Source organism: Sorghum bicolor, chromosome 3, assembly GCF_000003195.3.
Source record: "Sorghum bicolor cultivar BTx623 chromosome 3, Sorghum_bicolor_NCBIv3, whole genome shotgun sequence".
Classification (NCBI taxonomy): Eukaryota; Viridiplantae; Streptophyta; class Magnoliopsida; order Poales; family Poaceae; genus Sorghum; species Sorghum bicolor.
Genome location: NC_012872.2, coordinates 61,818,397 through 61,833,583, shown reverse-complemented (window position 1 = coordinate 61,833,583; position 15,187 = coordinate 61,818,397). Strand labels below are relative to the sequence as shown.

Below are 15,187 nucleotides of genomic sequence, written 5' to 3'. Positions count from 1 at the left end.
CTTCTTCCCGTCTGTACGCAGCACGCGAGGAAACCGTCTGGCGGCCGCGGGCAGACAATGAGAAGTTGGGTGAGCCCTTCCTCTCCCCCCTCGTCGATCTCGTCGCGGCAGGGTCAGATCGTGGGCTGGGATTGGCCGCCGGGTTCGTCGAGCTGCTCGAACCCGCACTCCGGTGGCCCGCCGCCTGCGTTAGCCCCGCCTTCGCGGGCCGTGGACACCGACGAGGGGGAATTCGGCGGCAGGCCACGGGCGGCTAAATGCGCTCTTCTGGAGTCCGGCTGCGTGGATAGGGTTTGCACCGCGGATCGGCCGGCCGGGGACGGCAGGGATCGAATCAGCGATCTCCCAGACGCCGTCCTCCTGTCCGTCCTCTCCTTGCTCCCCCTCCGCGACGCCGGGCGCACGGCAGTTCTCTCGTCGCGATGGCGCGGCCTGTTCGACCAATCCCTCTTGGACTTCAACGCGTGCCAGCCGTTCCCACCGGAGCAAGGCCGCGGCGGCGGCTGGTTCATCCGCGCGATCACCGACATCCTCGCCGCCCGGCCGCGCATCCGCATCCGGAGTTTCCGGTTCGTCATGTACGGGTGGGGGTTTGACGATCGCCTGGCCGTCGTCGACGGCTGGTTCCGAGCCCTCGCGCGTCACGGCGCGCGGGAAGTCGACGTCGACATGTTCTACGCAATCTCCATGCCCACTCTTCCTGGGTCCCTCCTCGAGCTCTCCTCCCTCGAAACCCTCAAAGTGGATCACTGCAGATTTCCGGATGCCTGGCCGGCGCGGGTGCCGGCGCCCGCGCCGTGGCTCCCCGCCCTCAAAATACTCAACCTGTCTAGCGTGAACGTATCCCAGGAATCCCTGCAGGCCATCCTGTCCAACTGCAACTCCCTGGAGTGCGTGAAGCTCAAGAACATCATTGGATTGGACAAGATTTGCCTCCGGTCCAAGAGCCTAGCACGCCTGTACGGTGACTTCGGCGGCTTGAAAGAGCTCGTTGTTGAGGACGCCCCAAACCTCGAAGAATTGGTGGGGATTGGTTTGCCGAGTGGCAAGGCGAAGGTTAAGATCGTTTTCGCGCCAAAGCTGCAGGTGCTAGGGTACCTGGGGATCACCGTCCGCCCACTGATCCTCTATGACACCGTGCATGATGTAATGTTTTCTTCGACTGCTAGTCGCAGTCGCAGCTCTGATCATTTCGGATCATATCGCTCTGAAATGGTTCTGACTTCTGAATCCGATCATTTTCTGCATATTACAGGGAGGGATCGTAAAGCTCGGCGCAATGGTGCACAGTGTTAAGACTTTGGCCATCCAGGTGCCCTTCTCCGAGAAGGGATACACCGTCTTTGTTGTTCAATTGCTCAAATGCTTCCCCTGTCTCGAGGTGCTCCGTGTCGAGGTAATACTAATATAACCTTTATGCTAACTGCTTACCCCCTCTGATGTGTCAAAGAAATTTATGTCTCATTCCTGATTTTGTGTTCACAACGCTTCACCCGTGCAGCCTAATAAGCAGTCCATTTCCCAGCGGGTCAGTGTTGAAGAATGGGACACTGCAAATTCTATTAGGTGCATTGAGCATTCGATCAACAGAGTGGTGTTCGAGTATTTTGGAGGGGAAGACTGCCAGTTGGGATTTCTGACCTTTCTGCTTAGGATAGCCAGAGCTCTGAAGCTTGTCGAGCTCTACTGTTGGACAAGCAAAGATTGGGACAGTGACCAGATTGAGCTAGTGGAGCCTAAACATAGAGCCTCTCCGGATGCCGAGATCCAATTTTTGGGAATCTATAAGCCGCCCAGTGACCTTTACGTATGCCACTGCTGCACTCAGCGATGCCAGGAGGAAAACAGAGTTGCTCTGTTATAAGAATTGGAACTTGTGGATAATTTTAAGCGGTAAAATAATATGGGTGCTTCCAGTCAATCAGAGCCAACGCCGACTTCTGGGATTAGCACTTTGGCTGTTCCCGAGTTAATGTATGAGTGAGTGTGTGCATGTGCTTATAATTTCAGGTATTGAGTATTGAGTAATGGGTTTCTAAATTCATCTAGGCCTGCAAAAGCAACTATTATTTATCTCTGATGAAGTATGTGGAACTATTTTTATTTAGTTGAGATTGATGCATGAGCGGACAACTTATCCAAGAATGTCATTTAGGTCCATAAACTTTTAAAACATTTTTCTAATGGTGCACTACATGTCCCTAAACTTGTTCTGATGCATAGCTTTCCTTGCCACTAATGATTGGCGTAGTTCATGTTATTAACTGATATTGTTTTGTCCTGTTAGCGATGTTGGATGTTTCATCAGGACTATAGAAATATTATACATATATTTTGATATAGTGCTTGTTTTGTTTTCAATTCTTAACAAAACAATGGTAAAGCCTTCTTCAAATTTTGAGTATCGTATACAAAGAGGGAGCTCACTACTATCGGTAGTACAAGTACTGTGATAATCTCTATTGAGTTTTCAGTTTCACAAATTCTGCTTCGAGGATCAGAGTTGAAACTTGAGTTCAACAAGTCTTTAATGGGGAACCAGAACTAATTCTTGAATATGCTAATTTTGTTGTTTGTGTGCTTTTAGGGGTGTATTGATGTTTCCATTTCTGTTAGCTATGGTGTGTTTGGTTGAGCTCCTAGGCTGAGCTTTGGCTAGGTTGGGCTAGATTTCGGTTGTTTGGTTTGTAGGCCAGCCCATCTAGCCAGGTTCCAGGAGGCCAACCGTATATCCGGAGCCAGGCCCAGAAAGAAACACGGGGTTGGTGTTTCTTCTAGAACCAGGCTCTATCTGGCTCCGTGCGCGGCCTCTGTGGTAGGCCCGCTTGGCCTTGGTCGGCCATCCCGCATGGCCTTGGTCGGCCATCCCGCTTGGCCTTGGCCGACCATCGAATAAAAAAGGAAGCCTCACCACTTGATTTCGGGCTACTGTTCACTTGTTTCCTCTCTCGAGCCACCGCTCTCGGTCGTTGCCTCACTCTCGGTCGCTCCCTCCCTGTTTCCCTCCTCGCTGTTCCATCCCACGCGACTGAGGTCGTTGAAGTTCCTGGTAAGCCCCTGTGGCATTGATATACGACTGCACTCCCCCTCGGAAGCAGCGTCATGGGCGGAGTCGCCGTTGTCGGACGCCTCCCCGACGGGCTCGCCGTCACTGCGTACGGAGAAGCTGCCGGATAGAGCTGCCGAGGGGCGAAGTTTCGTTGTGGAATGCGAGAAACACGCGTAACCAGTGCCCCTGGCACCGGAGTAGGCCACGATGGATCTCGGCGTCGGCGGCGGGGTGGTAGTCGCTCATCTCGAACATGGCTGACACTGACTGGGCGACGGTGCGGTCCAGAATCGGCAAGGAGGCGAAGGGACAAGTGAGAGGTGAATGGAGAGCTCAGGATGGGGGAGGCTGGCGTTTTTTTACGATGAAGCCTAGGGGGAGGGGTAAGGCTACCAGTGGAGTTTACTGCTGAACCAGTAAACCATTAACCAAACACTCCCTAGTCGGCTATACTAGGCTAGCCAAGGAAACATACACCCAACCAAACAATTGAATATGTAAACCAGGCTAGAGAGAGCTTACCAACCAAACAAGTCCGTATTGACTACATGGGGGGCAGGTTTGGGCTGGCCAGGCTAGATTGGGCTAGCCAGGCTAGTTGGGGCTATAAACCAAACACACCATGACCTGCACTAGCCAAGTCAGCCATATATTTCTTCATCCCCGAAACTGTGAGTTGGTGGACCTAGCTGAAAATATCAAGTAGGACAGACCGCCAATTATATCTATCAACAGATATTTCGGTTTAACCATGAATATATATATCATTGTTTGCTTGATCTTATCAGCCAGTACTTTACTTTTCAGTCACAGAACAATGTTTTTCTCTTAGAATACAGGTTCACAGATAATTATATTTGAACCTGTAAAATATGTGTGCATTTATCTATTATATGTGATTATTTATATATGTCAATTTATTCATTATGTGCGATCATTTATCTGATCTTATGTTTGTGGAAAATATGAAAAAAACACACTGCAGTGCTGATTGTGTGTGTCCTGAGCTGAGAGAAAGAGAGAGTAAGGCGCCAGAGGTAGGGAGGTCTTTTTCCCTTCACCCTCCACGCTGGCCAACTGATGTGGACTACCACCAAGACAAATATTGTATATTTATATCAAATTCGTAGTTCTAATGGTAAAAATGTATTTACCATTCTAAAATTGGTATTTAGAGAGGTGCCAAACTTAATGATAGTAAAAAGTTATATATATATATATATATATATCCCTGTTTTCTTCCGACACAAGCAATCATGCCTAGTTGTAAGAATCGTCTAAGGCTGTGTTTAGTCCTCAACTGGAAAAATTTGTAACACTGTAGCACTTTCGTTTGTTTGTGGTAATTATTATCCAATCATGAACTAACTAAAATCAAAAGATTCATCTCGTAAATTTCGATCAAGGTGTGCAATTAGTTTTATTTTTTATCTATATTTAATACTTTGTACATGCATTTAAAGATTCGATGTGATAGAAAATCTTGAAAATTTTTATGTTTTAGGTGGAAGTAAACAAGGCGTTTGTAACTCATATGATCAACTCATGATAATGAGGGCCTGTTTGGTACAGCTCACAACAGCTTCATGAGCTGTTGTGAGCTGTTTTTTTTCTTCAAACACTTATTTCCAAAACAGCTTCATGGGTGAAGCTGTTTTTCCCCTTCTCTCACAAAGACATAAGTTAGATGAAACTGGAAAAAAGTAGCTTATTGCAGCTTCTCTCTCATTTCTCTCTCTCAACTATGTATGAAGTAGTTGGTGAAGCTATTTTGCCAAACACTTTTTTCAAACACAGCTCAGCTTCATCTAGAAAGTCACTTATGAAGCTATTTTCTGAAGAAAAAAAACAGCTTTTTACTAGTGAAGTTGTGCTGCCGTGCGTGCGACCAGAGGGCGACGGCGGACCCGCGTGACCGCCCGCGGCCTGCCGCTCGCCGTCGCCGCCCAGTGCCGACTGACGACTTCCGCTGCGGCGCAGCCGACTGCCGTCTCCGTCTGCCGAGGCCCGACCGCCCGAGGCAGCCGTCTCCGTCTCCGTTTGGCCCCTGCTCGCTTTCAGCGCTAGCTCCGCCACTGCAGCCAGCCACACGCGATGAGCAAAGCAGGCGGCGGCCCCAGCTCGGCCACGGGCCCGACGGCCGCGGCGGCCGCGGCCGCGGTGCAGAAGCAGAAGTCGCTGCTGCAGAAGGCGGACGCCGACGTCTCCAGCCTCGTCGACAATTTCTCCTCCCTCATCAACATCGCCCGAGTACGTCCGTGCGCACTCCTTTTCCCCCTCGAATCCGGCAGCCTGAAGCACTCCGGACTAACCCTAGCTCGGAATGCCATGGTTAGGTCAACGATCCGCCAGTGCGCAACTCGCAGGAGGCCTTCCAGATGGAGATGCGTGCCGCCCGCATGGTATGGACCTGCTCGCTGCCCACCAACCCTTAGCGGATTTGATTCTGAAACTGTGTTTGAATCAGGCATCCTTAGTTAGTTAAATTTTTTTTCTAGATACATGAGCAAAATTTTGGAGTGAGTACATGTTATTATTACACAAAAAAATATATGTACCGTGGTTTCTGAGCCGTTTTTTTGGCATATAATGTTGTGATTGTTCTACTTCTGCAGTGCCACAAAATTGGGGTTAGAAGAGAGATAAGTAAACTGCATGGTCTGATTTTTCTAATAAACGCAACAGATTATTGCTTTCTTGTTTGTCTGGATATCTTACTTTCGCTGTACTTTTGTGATTCTGCTGGGGCATGGGAAGCTAGAAGGCTGCACATTTGTTCCAAGCATACTATACTATAAAAGCAGCGCATGAGGTTCTTCCAGGTTTTAAGTTCTGACAAGTTCAACTTCCAATCTAGTTAATTTACTTGACAAGGAGGAGTTGGGTTCAGCCAGCTGTCCTTTTGTGTCATCAGTTTATATCACGCACAAGCACAACATAGAAGCTGTTGGGTGATGCAATCTTATTATAGCTTGATTGCGAGATAGCCAGGCTGTAGAATCATAAAGGATATGCTTCCTCCAATCGGTGAAATATTGGTCCTTCTAGGTTTGTCCTAAGTCAAACTCTTTTACCTTTGACCATTGATATCTAAAGTTTTGTGTAGATTGACAACACAAGATTCACATTACTAGACGCATTATAAAAACTAAAGAATATTTTTATGATATATCTAACTCTCTTATATTTAATTTAAGGTAATATATCTGTATAAATATTGCTACTCAAAATTAAAAAGTCTCCGATCAGTGGAAGTAATATGCTAAGATAGATGTCTGTCTGTAATATTACATTTGATACTCCTACTCCATGGTGATATGATGTGCAAATGTGATACTGCTACAGGTGTGACCTGCCATGGGGTTGTGGTATCGCCCAAATAAAAATGAAGGAGCTAGATTAATGAGGATATTATTGAAACAGGGGTCAGTTGGGTAGAAGCAAGATATGTATAACTGGAGAAGTGTAGATGTACATAGCAGTATCTCAGAAAGATAAACCTGGGTTGGGGCATGAGAACCTGGATTTCATTTAAAGTCATGCATTTAGAGCCGATGTTTATGATAGACATAGCTTATTGACATGACAATAAGAGAAGTTTACCTTAGAACTGACCCTACTTAGGTCACTATAGACAAAGTGGTCATGGAAGACAGGTGAATAAGCATTCCCTCCCTTCCATATGCTATAGAGGAAAGTGGTGTTTTGCTAATTGTCTCTGACATACGCAGTCAATTATTTACCTGAAGCAGAATCTAGAATATGATGAAAATGGCAAGAAGAATCATGTATCAGCTCTTGAGCTTTAAAATTTCTGATATTCCCTTGTGTCTTTATTCTGTTTAGGTACATTCAGCAGACTCGCTGTTGAAATTAGTGTCGGAACTTAAGAGGACAGCCATATTTTCTGGGCTTGCTTCATTGAACGAGAATGTGGATAGGAGGATAGAAGTGTTGGGTCAGCAAGCTGAGGTAACTGAGAGAATGCTGGAGAGGATTGGGCAGGAGGCAGCAGCGAGCCTCAAGGAGCTAGAGGCACACTACTACTCATCTGTTGTGCGGTCACCATCCTATGATTGAGGCTAATCTTATCATTCCAGGATAGAATTGCTCGTCTTTCTTGTATGCAGTCATTTCACATATGGTTTAACAGCGATTGTTTCTTTGATCATTGGAGTATCACTAAGTTGTACCAGTGTTGTTGTAGCTATATCTTGCTTTACATATAATACTAGAAAACTGGCGCAGCGCTGCTGAACTAAACAAGCCTGCAGATGTCTCTAGCTGTACAAAATGTCCATTGACATCATTTTTGAGTCCGGTACAGGGTTAGAGTAATTTCAAGCGCGAGGGATCGTTCTTTTGTCCGTAGTGATTGTTACATAAATTCTGAATGCCAGAACTCCAATGAATTCTGAATTACAAATGTCAAAGGCGCTAGAGCTCCAATAATGAATACTGAATTAGAAATGTTAGAGGCAAATGATAGGTTGTAAATAATGTTGTACATATAAAAGTGTACTCCAAACTTCAGTGGACATGTTTCAGATCGTGAGAAGGGAATGAGTATGTTCTCATATAAGATCGCCGCAGTTTGTGTGCTCCAAAGTCCAAACGTGTCTAAGCAGCATCGTGCAGAAGAGGTACATTTTGATCTTTCAGACATTATTCTCTTTGAAGAAGCCAGGCAAGCCACCGTCTTCCTGGATACGGACCGTCTTGTCCTTGATGACCGCGACGCCGTCCTTCTCTGAAACACATTAAGGCCTTGTTTAGTTCACCCTGAAAACCAAAAAGTTTTCAAGATTCTCCGTCGCATCGAATTTTGTGGCACATGCATGAAACATTAAATATAGACGAAAACAAAAACTAATTACACAGTTTAGCTGTAAATCACGAGACGAATTTTTTGATCCTAGTAAGTCTATGATTGGATAATATTTGTCACAAACAAACGAAAGTGCTACAGTACCGAAAATTTTTCACTTTTCGGAACTAAACAAGGCCTAAGCCACAACGTTCTCTGAAACTCATTCGGAACTTCGGACGTAACAAAATCCCATGAGGCATAATAAATTAATAATGCTGATCTAGATTAACCAGGTGCACTCACTCACTTGACAGTTGATGGGCGTGCTCCGGTGCTAGCCGCGCCGCGAAGCCGATGCTGCTGTAGTGGTAGAGCAGCGCAGCCTTCGCCTCTGCCTTGCTGCAACAAAGCCAAGGATGATGGGTCAGTGCTGTGAGGTCCCCCGCCTCCGATCCCCGGACGTACTACGGGCATAGCTAGTGCCAGTGCAGGCATGGATGGACGTGATCACAGCGACCTGCCGGCGACGGAAGCGAGCAGGCGGAGGTCGTAGTCCACGGAATCAACGTAGTCGGCGCGGCTGACGAAGACAATGTAGACGCCCGGGCCGTGCCCGTCGGGGCCGGATGGAGCCAAGGCCGAGGACGACATGGAGGCCGGTGAGAAGATGAGGAGCAGTAGCAGTGGCAGCACAGCTGCGAGAGCGATCTTCATGGCTCAAATGGGACTGCAACGCAAGACCTGAGTCCGTCGTGTAGAGCAGCTTTGTGTTGTTGACGCAGATGCTTTTACCTGCTACTTAACGAGGGCCACTTCCTCTGTACTTATATTGGGTTGATACTCGGTTAGAAATCACAAATTTATTTCGTCTAGTTCATACCATCTCTGTACTTAATATTGGGTTAGAAATCGCAAATTTATTTCGTCTAGTTCATAACCTTGCGCTTAATATTGAATTGGTACTCGGTTACAAATCGCAAAACTATTTAACCTGGTTCATAACAGCCATAAATGCAAGCGGTGGAACTAGAGGAGTTAAACCTTAATCTCACAAAACTGCCTGTATTCCTCACAAAAAACAAAGGAACATGCTGCTGACACCGTTACCAGATTTGTTAAAACAAACTGGCAAATTTATTTTCGCAAAGATAGTAAAATTCCTCATAAGTTCGAATTTAAGCCAGCACGGAATGGACACCAGCGACAACAGATTTGTATCAAATATATTTCAGGGATCGCTGGTCTTCCATTCATTCATTCATTCATGGATCAATACATGTCGAGGAATACAAGATTGCAGCCAAAAATTACACCAGCTAGTTTGTCTCAACATCCAACGATGCAAAACTAAGCAGTGGCCAGATATTATGTTAATAAGGTCCGCACAAGACAATTGTTAACAATGTTCAATTGCAGAGTTTGCGACAGGTATTATCAGTCTTGCACCAAAAGAGAGCTTGATGAACATCTTACATGACCCCGTGGCTCCCACAAGGAGGCAGGCTATAGCAACATTAGCCCGTGGCTCTCCCCTTTCATGAACTTCTAAAAATATGAGCTCAACTGCTGCAAGTACCACAATCTCTTTAAGGATTGCAAGTCTCTGAGTGGGGAAAAGTTTACTTCTGTGCCCGCATGGGTACAATAGCAGTTGATTTGTTGAGTTGAGACTTGAGACCTATAGACTACAGTAACAAAAACAACCTGCAAGCCTCAGCCCACTTCAACAAACTTTTCAAGGTTGATTGGCTGAGTAGCACGAACAATATTAGTGATGGCAATATATACACTGGTATGTACAGCTTCAGTGGACGACTCGGAAGGATCACAACTCAAAACCACCATTCAGTTGAACAGATAAGGACGGCCTTCCAATGTTATTAAGAGGGGTTTCCAAAGTGATTACCACTCCAGAACTACCCACTTGACCATTCCACTTTGATCGTCCAATCTGCCATGTAGAGATTATGTTACGTCTAAACTATAATCCTAGAAAGAACCAATGAGAAATGTTAACTAGAGCTTACAGAGAGAGCAGTATAAGCTGATGGATGCCGTGAGCAAGAGAGGCCACACATCACATTCAATTCCTCTTTCAATGAATGGACAACTTCTGCACGTACCCCAGGATCACTTCCTCCAAACGTAGGGCACACACTGCCAACAGCGCACCGTGATCAAGGGTGTTACAACAGAGAGACAAGGATTCAAAGAAACCAGCAAAATTGCCAACAAATTCATGAACTAAGGCTGCCAACAGTTCCCTAGCATACAGTATTTGTCAAGCATTGCCATTTTAAATTCTAATGCAACAAGCACAGCTTTTAGCACAACCTGAACAAGGATAGCAAGAAGAAATAATCATTTTCAAGCCAAGTTACTAAAAAGAAATCTGTTTATAGTATAACTATTTCACAATCCAGTAAGATATTTGTCATCTAATTGGATGTTTCTGTAATCCAAAATCCAAACACCTCTTTACTGAATGGATATAGTATTGATATCAAAACCTACATATCTGCCAAGCATAAATGTTGCAGAGTCGTCCATATGTTTTCAGAAAACTACCTGACTTGTATGCTGGGTCTCACCATAAGACCAGATCTTTTCCATGCCAAGGGTTGAGTAACTCCTAATGAAACAGACTTGTCAGGCCATTGAAACATAGGAGCGAACCTTGTGCCACGCTTATTCTTCAAAGAAAAGAGCGAGCAAGTGTCAGATTGAACTCATATGCTATTGGAATACGGGAAACATCATAAAAATTGATGACAAGCCTAATATATAGCAATTACTGGTCACGCATTTAATACATATCACCATTCTTTCATGACTCGCTATGTACTAGCACAATTTGTTAAGAAATACCAGGGCCTGCAACCTGGCAGGCTTATATAATGTTGACATAGACTACTTAAAAAGCACACAAACTAAATTTTAAACAACTGATTAATATAGGGAACATAAACTGAAAATACTAACCTTGCAAGAAAAGCTCACTCTTGTTTCTCCAGGATATTTTCCATGAGCTTGAAGCAACCCACCAAATAACGGAAGAAAACCGCTGGCTGATATCCCCTCACCAGCAACATATGTTAGTTGCCCATTAGGGAATTGCAGATCCATAAACGACTGCAATAAAGTAGTATTATTAATACTCTGCTTCATATGCACGAGGAAAATGCAAGGACTACCAAGCAAATTTAACTGGGATCACTGGGACTATGCTTGTTGATATTTTTGAAAGCATTGCTGTGGCATTATAAATGAACACAACTTTCAGCAAACAGGTCGGCTACTGTACTCATTGCCAAATACAGAAAAGAAGCTGATACGCTAATTAACTTTTAGTATTATATTCCGATCGATCGTATGTCAGACTCAAAGCCAAATGAACGTGATCATCTCTCAGACTACCAGGGAAAAGGTAACCTTACAATTGAGGAACCATGACAAAATGTATCCTTTAATACATAACTACAATACAAAGCAATACAATGAAAAGCTCTCCTGAAAGATCACCGAGTCAGTTATTTTAATCTTAATGTCTTAATAGAATAGATAGATCTCACATCATTAAAGAGGACGACAAATGAGACTTACACAAGCTATTGGATTGAGACACATCATTGACATCATCAACCATCTCCTATGTTTTGACCATATAGCTGGACAGAGGGAATGGACTCCATTCTGCAATGGAATATCAAGTTTAGCAATGTAAAAGGACGAAATATCAGAAAGACATAGATGCATATTTATACATCATAGAAGGTAGTTCGGTGATTGTAGACTGCGGGTCGTAGGTTAAATTTAAGACAATGCCATAGCTATTCGATTAGTTTTGGGGTATGTGAATGATGATTATTTTGGAAAGATGTGGGGTTGACTAAGAAGACAATATCTGAAGTATATTATGTCAGAGATACACAATAGAAAAAATGACCAAAAATCCCACATAAGCTCATACATAGTAATAGTAAATCTATTAGTAACATCCTTGTACACCATATGCATGCATTGCAATAGACTACCAAATAATAATCTAGATAGATTTGCAAATCAAGGTAGACCTAGCCTATAGTTCAATCTTTAATAAACAATAAAGACTATAACATTGCCCATATAAAGGAGCACTATATTTAATGATAATAAAATAAAGAACAAAATAAAGTACCAAATACAAGTATAATTCAAACTAGTTGATAAATCATCACAAGATGTTTGATAAACCATTACAAAAGTGTTTGGTTGCCTGTTAGCTGAACGTGTTCAATTCATTCTGGCAGGTCATTGACGCGGGGGTATCACAATATAGATCATTAAACTTTTGTAATTTCATTGCTTTTGGGCAATGAAATTTGGTTCGTCCGTGGTGCAAATAAACAAGGTTTGTCAAAATCCACGCTTAGAAAGGTTGAGTACCTTGCGATCATAACCATACCAAAGCAGGTGTTGCTTTGAAAGATGAACAGGCAAGAGAAGCGTAGAGTCTCGAACAAATAGTAGAGGGCCCAACTGAACAAGGTAGAGGGGCGAAGTATCATTTCCAGAAGTTGATCCACCACGCGATGCCTCTAGCCTCCAGAGGTCTCCACGTGCAACAACAGAACTCTCGATGTCCTGAGTCCTGGTATTGTATGTTGCCGACATATTTACAGTACCCTATATAATCATCAAGAGAGAAGATAAGTACTATGTTGCAACATGCCATTGTAACATGAAAAGAGATTAGGAAATATCCACAAGTCCAACAAAAACTATTTGGTTGGTTCAAAATGTTAGGTTAGTTTTAGCTCAAGTACTTTTTGCACAACTTTTGACATAACATCCTTGTGTGCACCACCGTAGAAGTGCATTTTCCCTCCAATATCTAGGTTGTACCTTCTACGTGAGTTGAGTTTAGGGTTCCATGCAATAATCTTAGATTTTTTTTTCCTGACACAAGAAGGATAATTCATCAGATGATTAAAGATCATGGCTTAAATCTGTGAATTAAAATGGCAGAATCTTCCAGTGGCTATATGATTAACTGTGAGGAAGAGGATCGCAATTAAACCAGTTGCTAGACCGGACACCCTCAATTCTAAGTGCGCCCTAAACTAGGATCGTGTCTCTAATCTAATATGAGATGCAAACTTCATAGCATGCCAAAATCCATAAAACAGCAAGCACGAGTTAGATCGTACGTTGGCCTTCTTGAAGTTCCCAAGAGTCCCAATATCGCAGCCGAAACCCTCGTCATCCTCGTCCAAATCGTCGCCGTTAACATGACCGCTGACGCTCGATGCGGCTGCGCTCCCAGTCGCAGCAGCGGCAGCGGCCGCCGCCGCCTCTAGGGGGCACCTATCCACAGCAGCCCTTTCGACGGAGAGCCCGACCGCCCCCTCGCCCACGGAAGCCGCGGGGGGCAGGGGCGCCTGAGTAGTCGGCGCCGACGGCGACGGCGTCGGCAGCTTGCGCCGGCGGATCTGGCCGTTCCGGAACGGCACGGGCACGGGCAGGTGGCGCACGGCGTGCTGCACGGCCCCGCCTACGGAGGCCCCGAGCTCGGCGCCGGCCTGGCCCAGCCTGCCGCCGATGTCGATGACGGAGGAGACGGCGGCGGCGGGGAAGGGGAAGGGGAAGTCCTTCCCCGGGACGCCGCGTCCGCCGGCGCCGCCGAAGGGGACGACGGGGAGGTCGATGTCGAAGGGCATGGGCATCCGCTTGTGCGGCGCGGGGGGCCACGGGAACTGCGGCGGCGCCTGGAGCAGGCCCGTGAAGCCCTGCGCGAGGCGGTCCGCAAGGTCCTGGCCGTGCCGCTGCACGCCCTCCCACGCCTCGAAGGAGATCTCCATGCGCGGCGCGGCGCGGCGCGTCACCACGGCGTCGGCGTCGCTAGCAAATCGGGAGTTCGGGGAAGGCGAATCGGAGCCGACGGGAGGAGGCGAGGAATCGGCGATGGAAAGGGGAAAGGAAGGAGGCAGCGGGTAGGTGATGTGTGATGATGATGATGATGATATAATAATAACAGTGGCCGCGGATGGTTGCGCCGGGTGAGGTGAGGTCGGGGAGGGATCAGGGACGGGGAGGGGGAGGCAGGACTCAGGAGGATAATAAAGGAGGCCTTGACCGTGTCGACGTGGATCGACGGTCGCCCGCACCGCTTCCGCCGCGTGGCTGGGCCCGCGCCGCTTCGGCTCACCGCGCCGGAGTGGATAAGAACGGAACGACGCGTGCCCGGGGCCTGTGCCTGTGCGCCTGCGCGACAACCGCGGCGGCTCTCGCATCTGTGGTGTGCCGGCTGCCGGGAGAGAGCTGAGAACGGAGGCGGAACGGTGCCCGTGCGGCCGTGCCTATCCGTCCGGTTGCTCTCGCCCGTACCCTTATCTGGCTGCTTTTTCCCGCTGGTTTGTCCGTTTCCGCTCGGGCGCGCGCACGCACGCAGCACGCGTGTTTTCTCCACGTTGCCGACGACACAAGGGCATGTTTAGTTTTTTAAAAAAATCACTATATAAGCTCTTGTTTTCTAAAAAAACAAGGCCTCAGGAAAATGGCAGTGCCACAGTGGCGTGCGCAGTTTGGCAATTCCGGTGCTTCATCTAACAAGTTGCACACACCAAGTTGCATGATGCTCCTTCACAAGATGGAGTGTGTGGTGTGTGCTCTCCTGTTTTCTTTCGTTGTCGCTCCCTTTTTCCCACTTGCTGTGTTGTCCCGTTGCGTGACCAACGGCAAGCCTCGCAAAATCGCATATACTCCTCGAAAAAAAAAACACGTTTGATCATGCGCCACACCATGCATGTGTATGGAAGTTGATCGGCAGCCGGGAACCGGTCGAGTGTCGACACGGAACGGGCCAAATCTGAACTTACAGTAGGTGCGTTGTGGTAGAGGCTTATTTTGCGATGGCGTGGAAATTCAGCTCAGGGCAGCGGCAGCCGTGTGCGATCGAAGCTAAACCATCTGGATGATGATGCATTTTTTTGACGGAATGGATGATGATGCATTGTTAGGGGAAAAAAACGATATGGCTCCTTTGCAAGGAAAACCAGTTTAATTTTTTTTTATTATTATCTGCACTAGTGCAGCTGTTGCCCCCGGAGAGAAAGGTCGACACGGGCTTGCCCTAAACTTTGGTGAACGACGCCGACAGGTTTTTGGTGGCTGCTGGCTTGTTGTAGAGCCAAATGGCGAACTTGCTGATCGAACCCCGGCTCCTAACGCATAAACAATGTTCGATCAGACAAGGCACAATAGCTATATTAGTCCCTCAACTATTACTCGATGCTCAATTTTGTCCCTAAATTTTCAAAACGGACATTTTGGTCCTCAAACTTTAGTTT

The 15,187-nt window shown here is 46.4% G+C and overlaps 4 protein-coding genes across 7 annotated transcripts; 2 read left to right on the top strand and 2 right to left on the bottom strand.

Moving 5' to 3' along the window:
* On the top strand, positions 2–2,264 carry LOC8069828 (FBD-associated F-box protein At4g10400). Its single transcript, XM_021455758.1, has 3 exons — positions 2–1,146; positions 1,256–1,396; positions 1,502–2,264. Exons 1-3 carry the CDS (start codon positions 58–60, stop codon positions 1,862–1,864), a joined length of 1,593 nt encoding a protein of 530 aa, XP_021311433.1. The 5' UTR covers positions 2–57; the 3' UTR covers positions 1,865–2,264.
* LOC8062122 (mediator of RNA polymerase II transcription subunit 22a) lies at positions 4,898–7,393 on the top strand. 2 transcript variants are annotated; one of them, XR_002450848.1, is made up of 4 exons: positions 4,898–5,299; positions 5,386–5,451; positions 5,665–6,097; positions 6,896–7,031. XR_002450848.1 is itself a non-coding variant. In XM_002458393.2 (3 exons), exons 1-3 carry the CDS (start codon positions 5,144–5,146, stop codon positions 7,127–7,129), a joined length of 456 nt encoding a protein of 151 aa, XP_002458438.1. In that variant the 5' UTR covers positions 4,906–5,143; the 3' UTR covers positions 7,130–7,393. The 2 variants fall into 2 exon arrangements, 1 of the variants encoding a protein (XP_002458438.1); XM_002458393.2 differs by lacking the exon at positions 5,665–6,097 and having other exon boundaries at positions 4,906–5,299; positions 6,896–7,393.
* On the bottom strand, positions 7,540–8,884 carry LOC8062121. 2 transcript variants are annotated; one of them, XM_002456244.2, is made up of 3 exons: positions 8,377–8,884; positions 8,163–8,258; positions 7,540–7,799 (listed from the first exon to the last, which is right to left on the bottom strand). In XM_002456244.2, exons 1-3 carry the CDS (start codon positions 8,571–8,573, stop codon positions 7,715–7,717), a joined length of 378 nt encoding a protein of 125 aa, XP_002456289.2. In that variant the 5' UTR covers positions 8,574–8,884; the 3' UTR covers positions 7,540–7,714. The 2 variants fall into 2 exon arrangements, with proteins under 2 accessions (XP_002456289.2, XP_021311205.1); XM_021455530.1 differs by having other exon boundaries at positions 8,167–8,258.
* LOC8069827 lies at positions 9,071–14,146 on the bottom strand. 2 transcript variants are annotated; one of them, XM_002456243.2, is made up of 7 exons: positions 13,049–14,146; positions 12,285–12,524; positions 11,463–11,552; positions 10,842–10,991; positions 10,428–10,552; positions 9,887–10,016; positions 9,071–9,810 (listed from the first exon to the last, which is right to left on the bottom strand). In XM_002456243.2, the coding sequence occupies exons 1-7, from the start codon at positions 14,129–14,131 to the stop codon at positions 9,685–9,687; spliced, it is 1,944 nt and encodes a 647-aa protein (XP_002456288.2). In that variant the 5' UTR covers positions 14,132–14,146; the 3' UTR covers positions 9,071–9,684. The 2 variants fall into 2 exon arrangements, with proteins under 2 accessions (XP_002456288.2, XP_021311204.1); XM_021455529.1 differs by lacking the exons at positions 9,071–9,810; positions 9,887–10,016 and adding an exon at positions 10,023–10,193.

What these genes read in the sequence shown, in the direction of transcription:
- LOC8069828 (XM_021455758.1), top strand. Translation starts at nt 58, where the DNA reads ATGAGAAGTTGGGTGAGCCCTTCCTCTCCCCCCTCGTCGATCTCGTCG. An exon ending in TCTATGACACCGTGCATGAT is followed by an intron (nt 1,147 to 1,255) that starts GTAATGTTTTCT and finishes TGCATATTACAG; the next exon opens with GGAGGGATCGTAAAGCTCGG. An exon ending in TCGAGGTGCTCCGTGTCGAG is followed by an intron (nt 1,397 to 1,501) that starts GTAATACTAATA and finishes TCACCCGTGCAG; the next exon opens with CCTAATAAGCAGTCCATTTC.
- LOC8069827 (XM_002456243.2), bottom strand. Translation starts at nt 14,131, where the DNA reads ATGCGAGAGCCGCCGCGGTTGTCGCGCAGGCGCACAGGCACAGGCCCC. An exon ending in GGAACTTCAAGAAGGCCAAC is followed by an intron (nt 12,525 to 13,048) that starts GTACGATCTAAC and finishes ATGATTATATAG; the next exon opens with GGTACTGTAAATATGTCGGC. An exon ending in GAGTGAGCTTTTCTTGCAAG is followed by an intron (nt 10,553 to 10,841) that starts GTTAGTATTTTC and finishes TTTTCTTTGAAG; the next exon opens with AATAAGCGTGGCACAAGGTT.
- LOC8062121 (XM_021455530.1), bottom strand. Translation starts at nt 8,573, where the DNA reads ATGAAGATCGCTCTCGCAGCTGTGCTGCCACTGCTACTGCTCCTCATC. An exon ending in CTCGCTTCCGTCGCCGGCAG is followed by an intron (nt 8,259 to 8,376) that starts GTCGCTGTGATC and finishes GCTTTGTTGCAG; the next exon opens with CAAGGCAGAGGCGAAGGCTG. An exon ending in GCACGCCCATCAACTGTCAA is followed by an intron (nt 7,800 to 8,166) that starts GTGAGTGAGTGC and finishes AATGTGTTTCAG; the next exon opens with AGAAGGACGGCGTCGCGGTC.
- LOC8062122 (XM_002458393.2), top strand. Translation starts at nt 5,144, where the DNA reads ATGAGCAAAGCAGGCGGCGGCCCCAGCTCGGCCACGGGCCCGACGGCC. An exon ending in CCCTCATCAACATCGCCCGA is followed by an intron (nt 5,300 to 5,385) that starts GTACGTCCGTGC and finishes TGCCATGGTTAG; the next exon opens with GTCAACGATCCGCCAGTGCG. An exon ending in AGATGCGTGCCGCCCGCATG is followed by an intron (nt 5,452 to 6,895) that starts GTATGGACCTGC and finishes TATTCTGTTTAG; the next exon opens with GTACATTCAGCAGACTCGCT.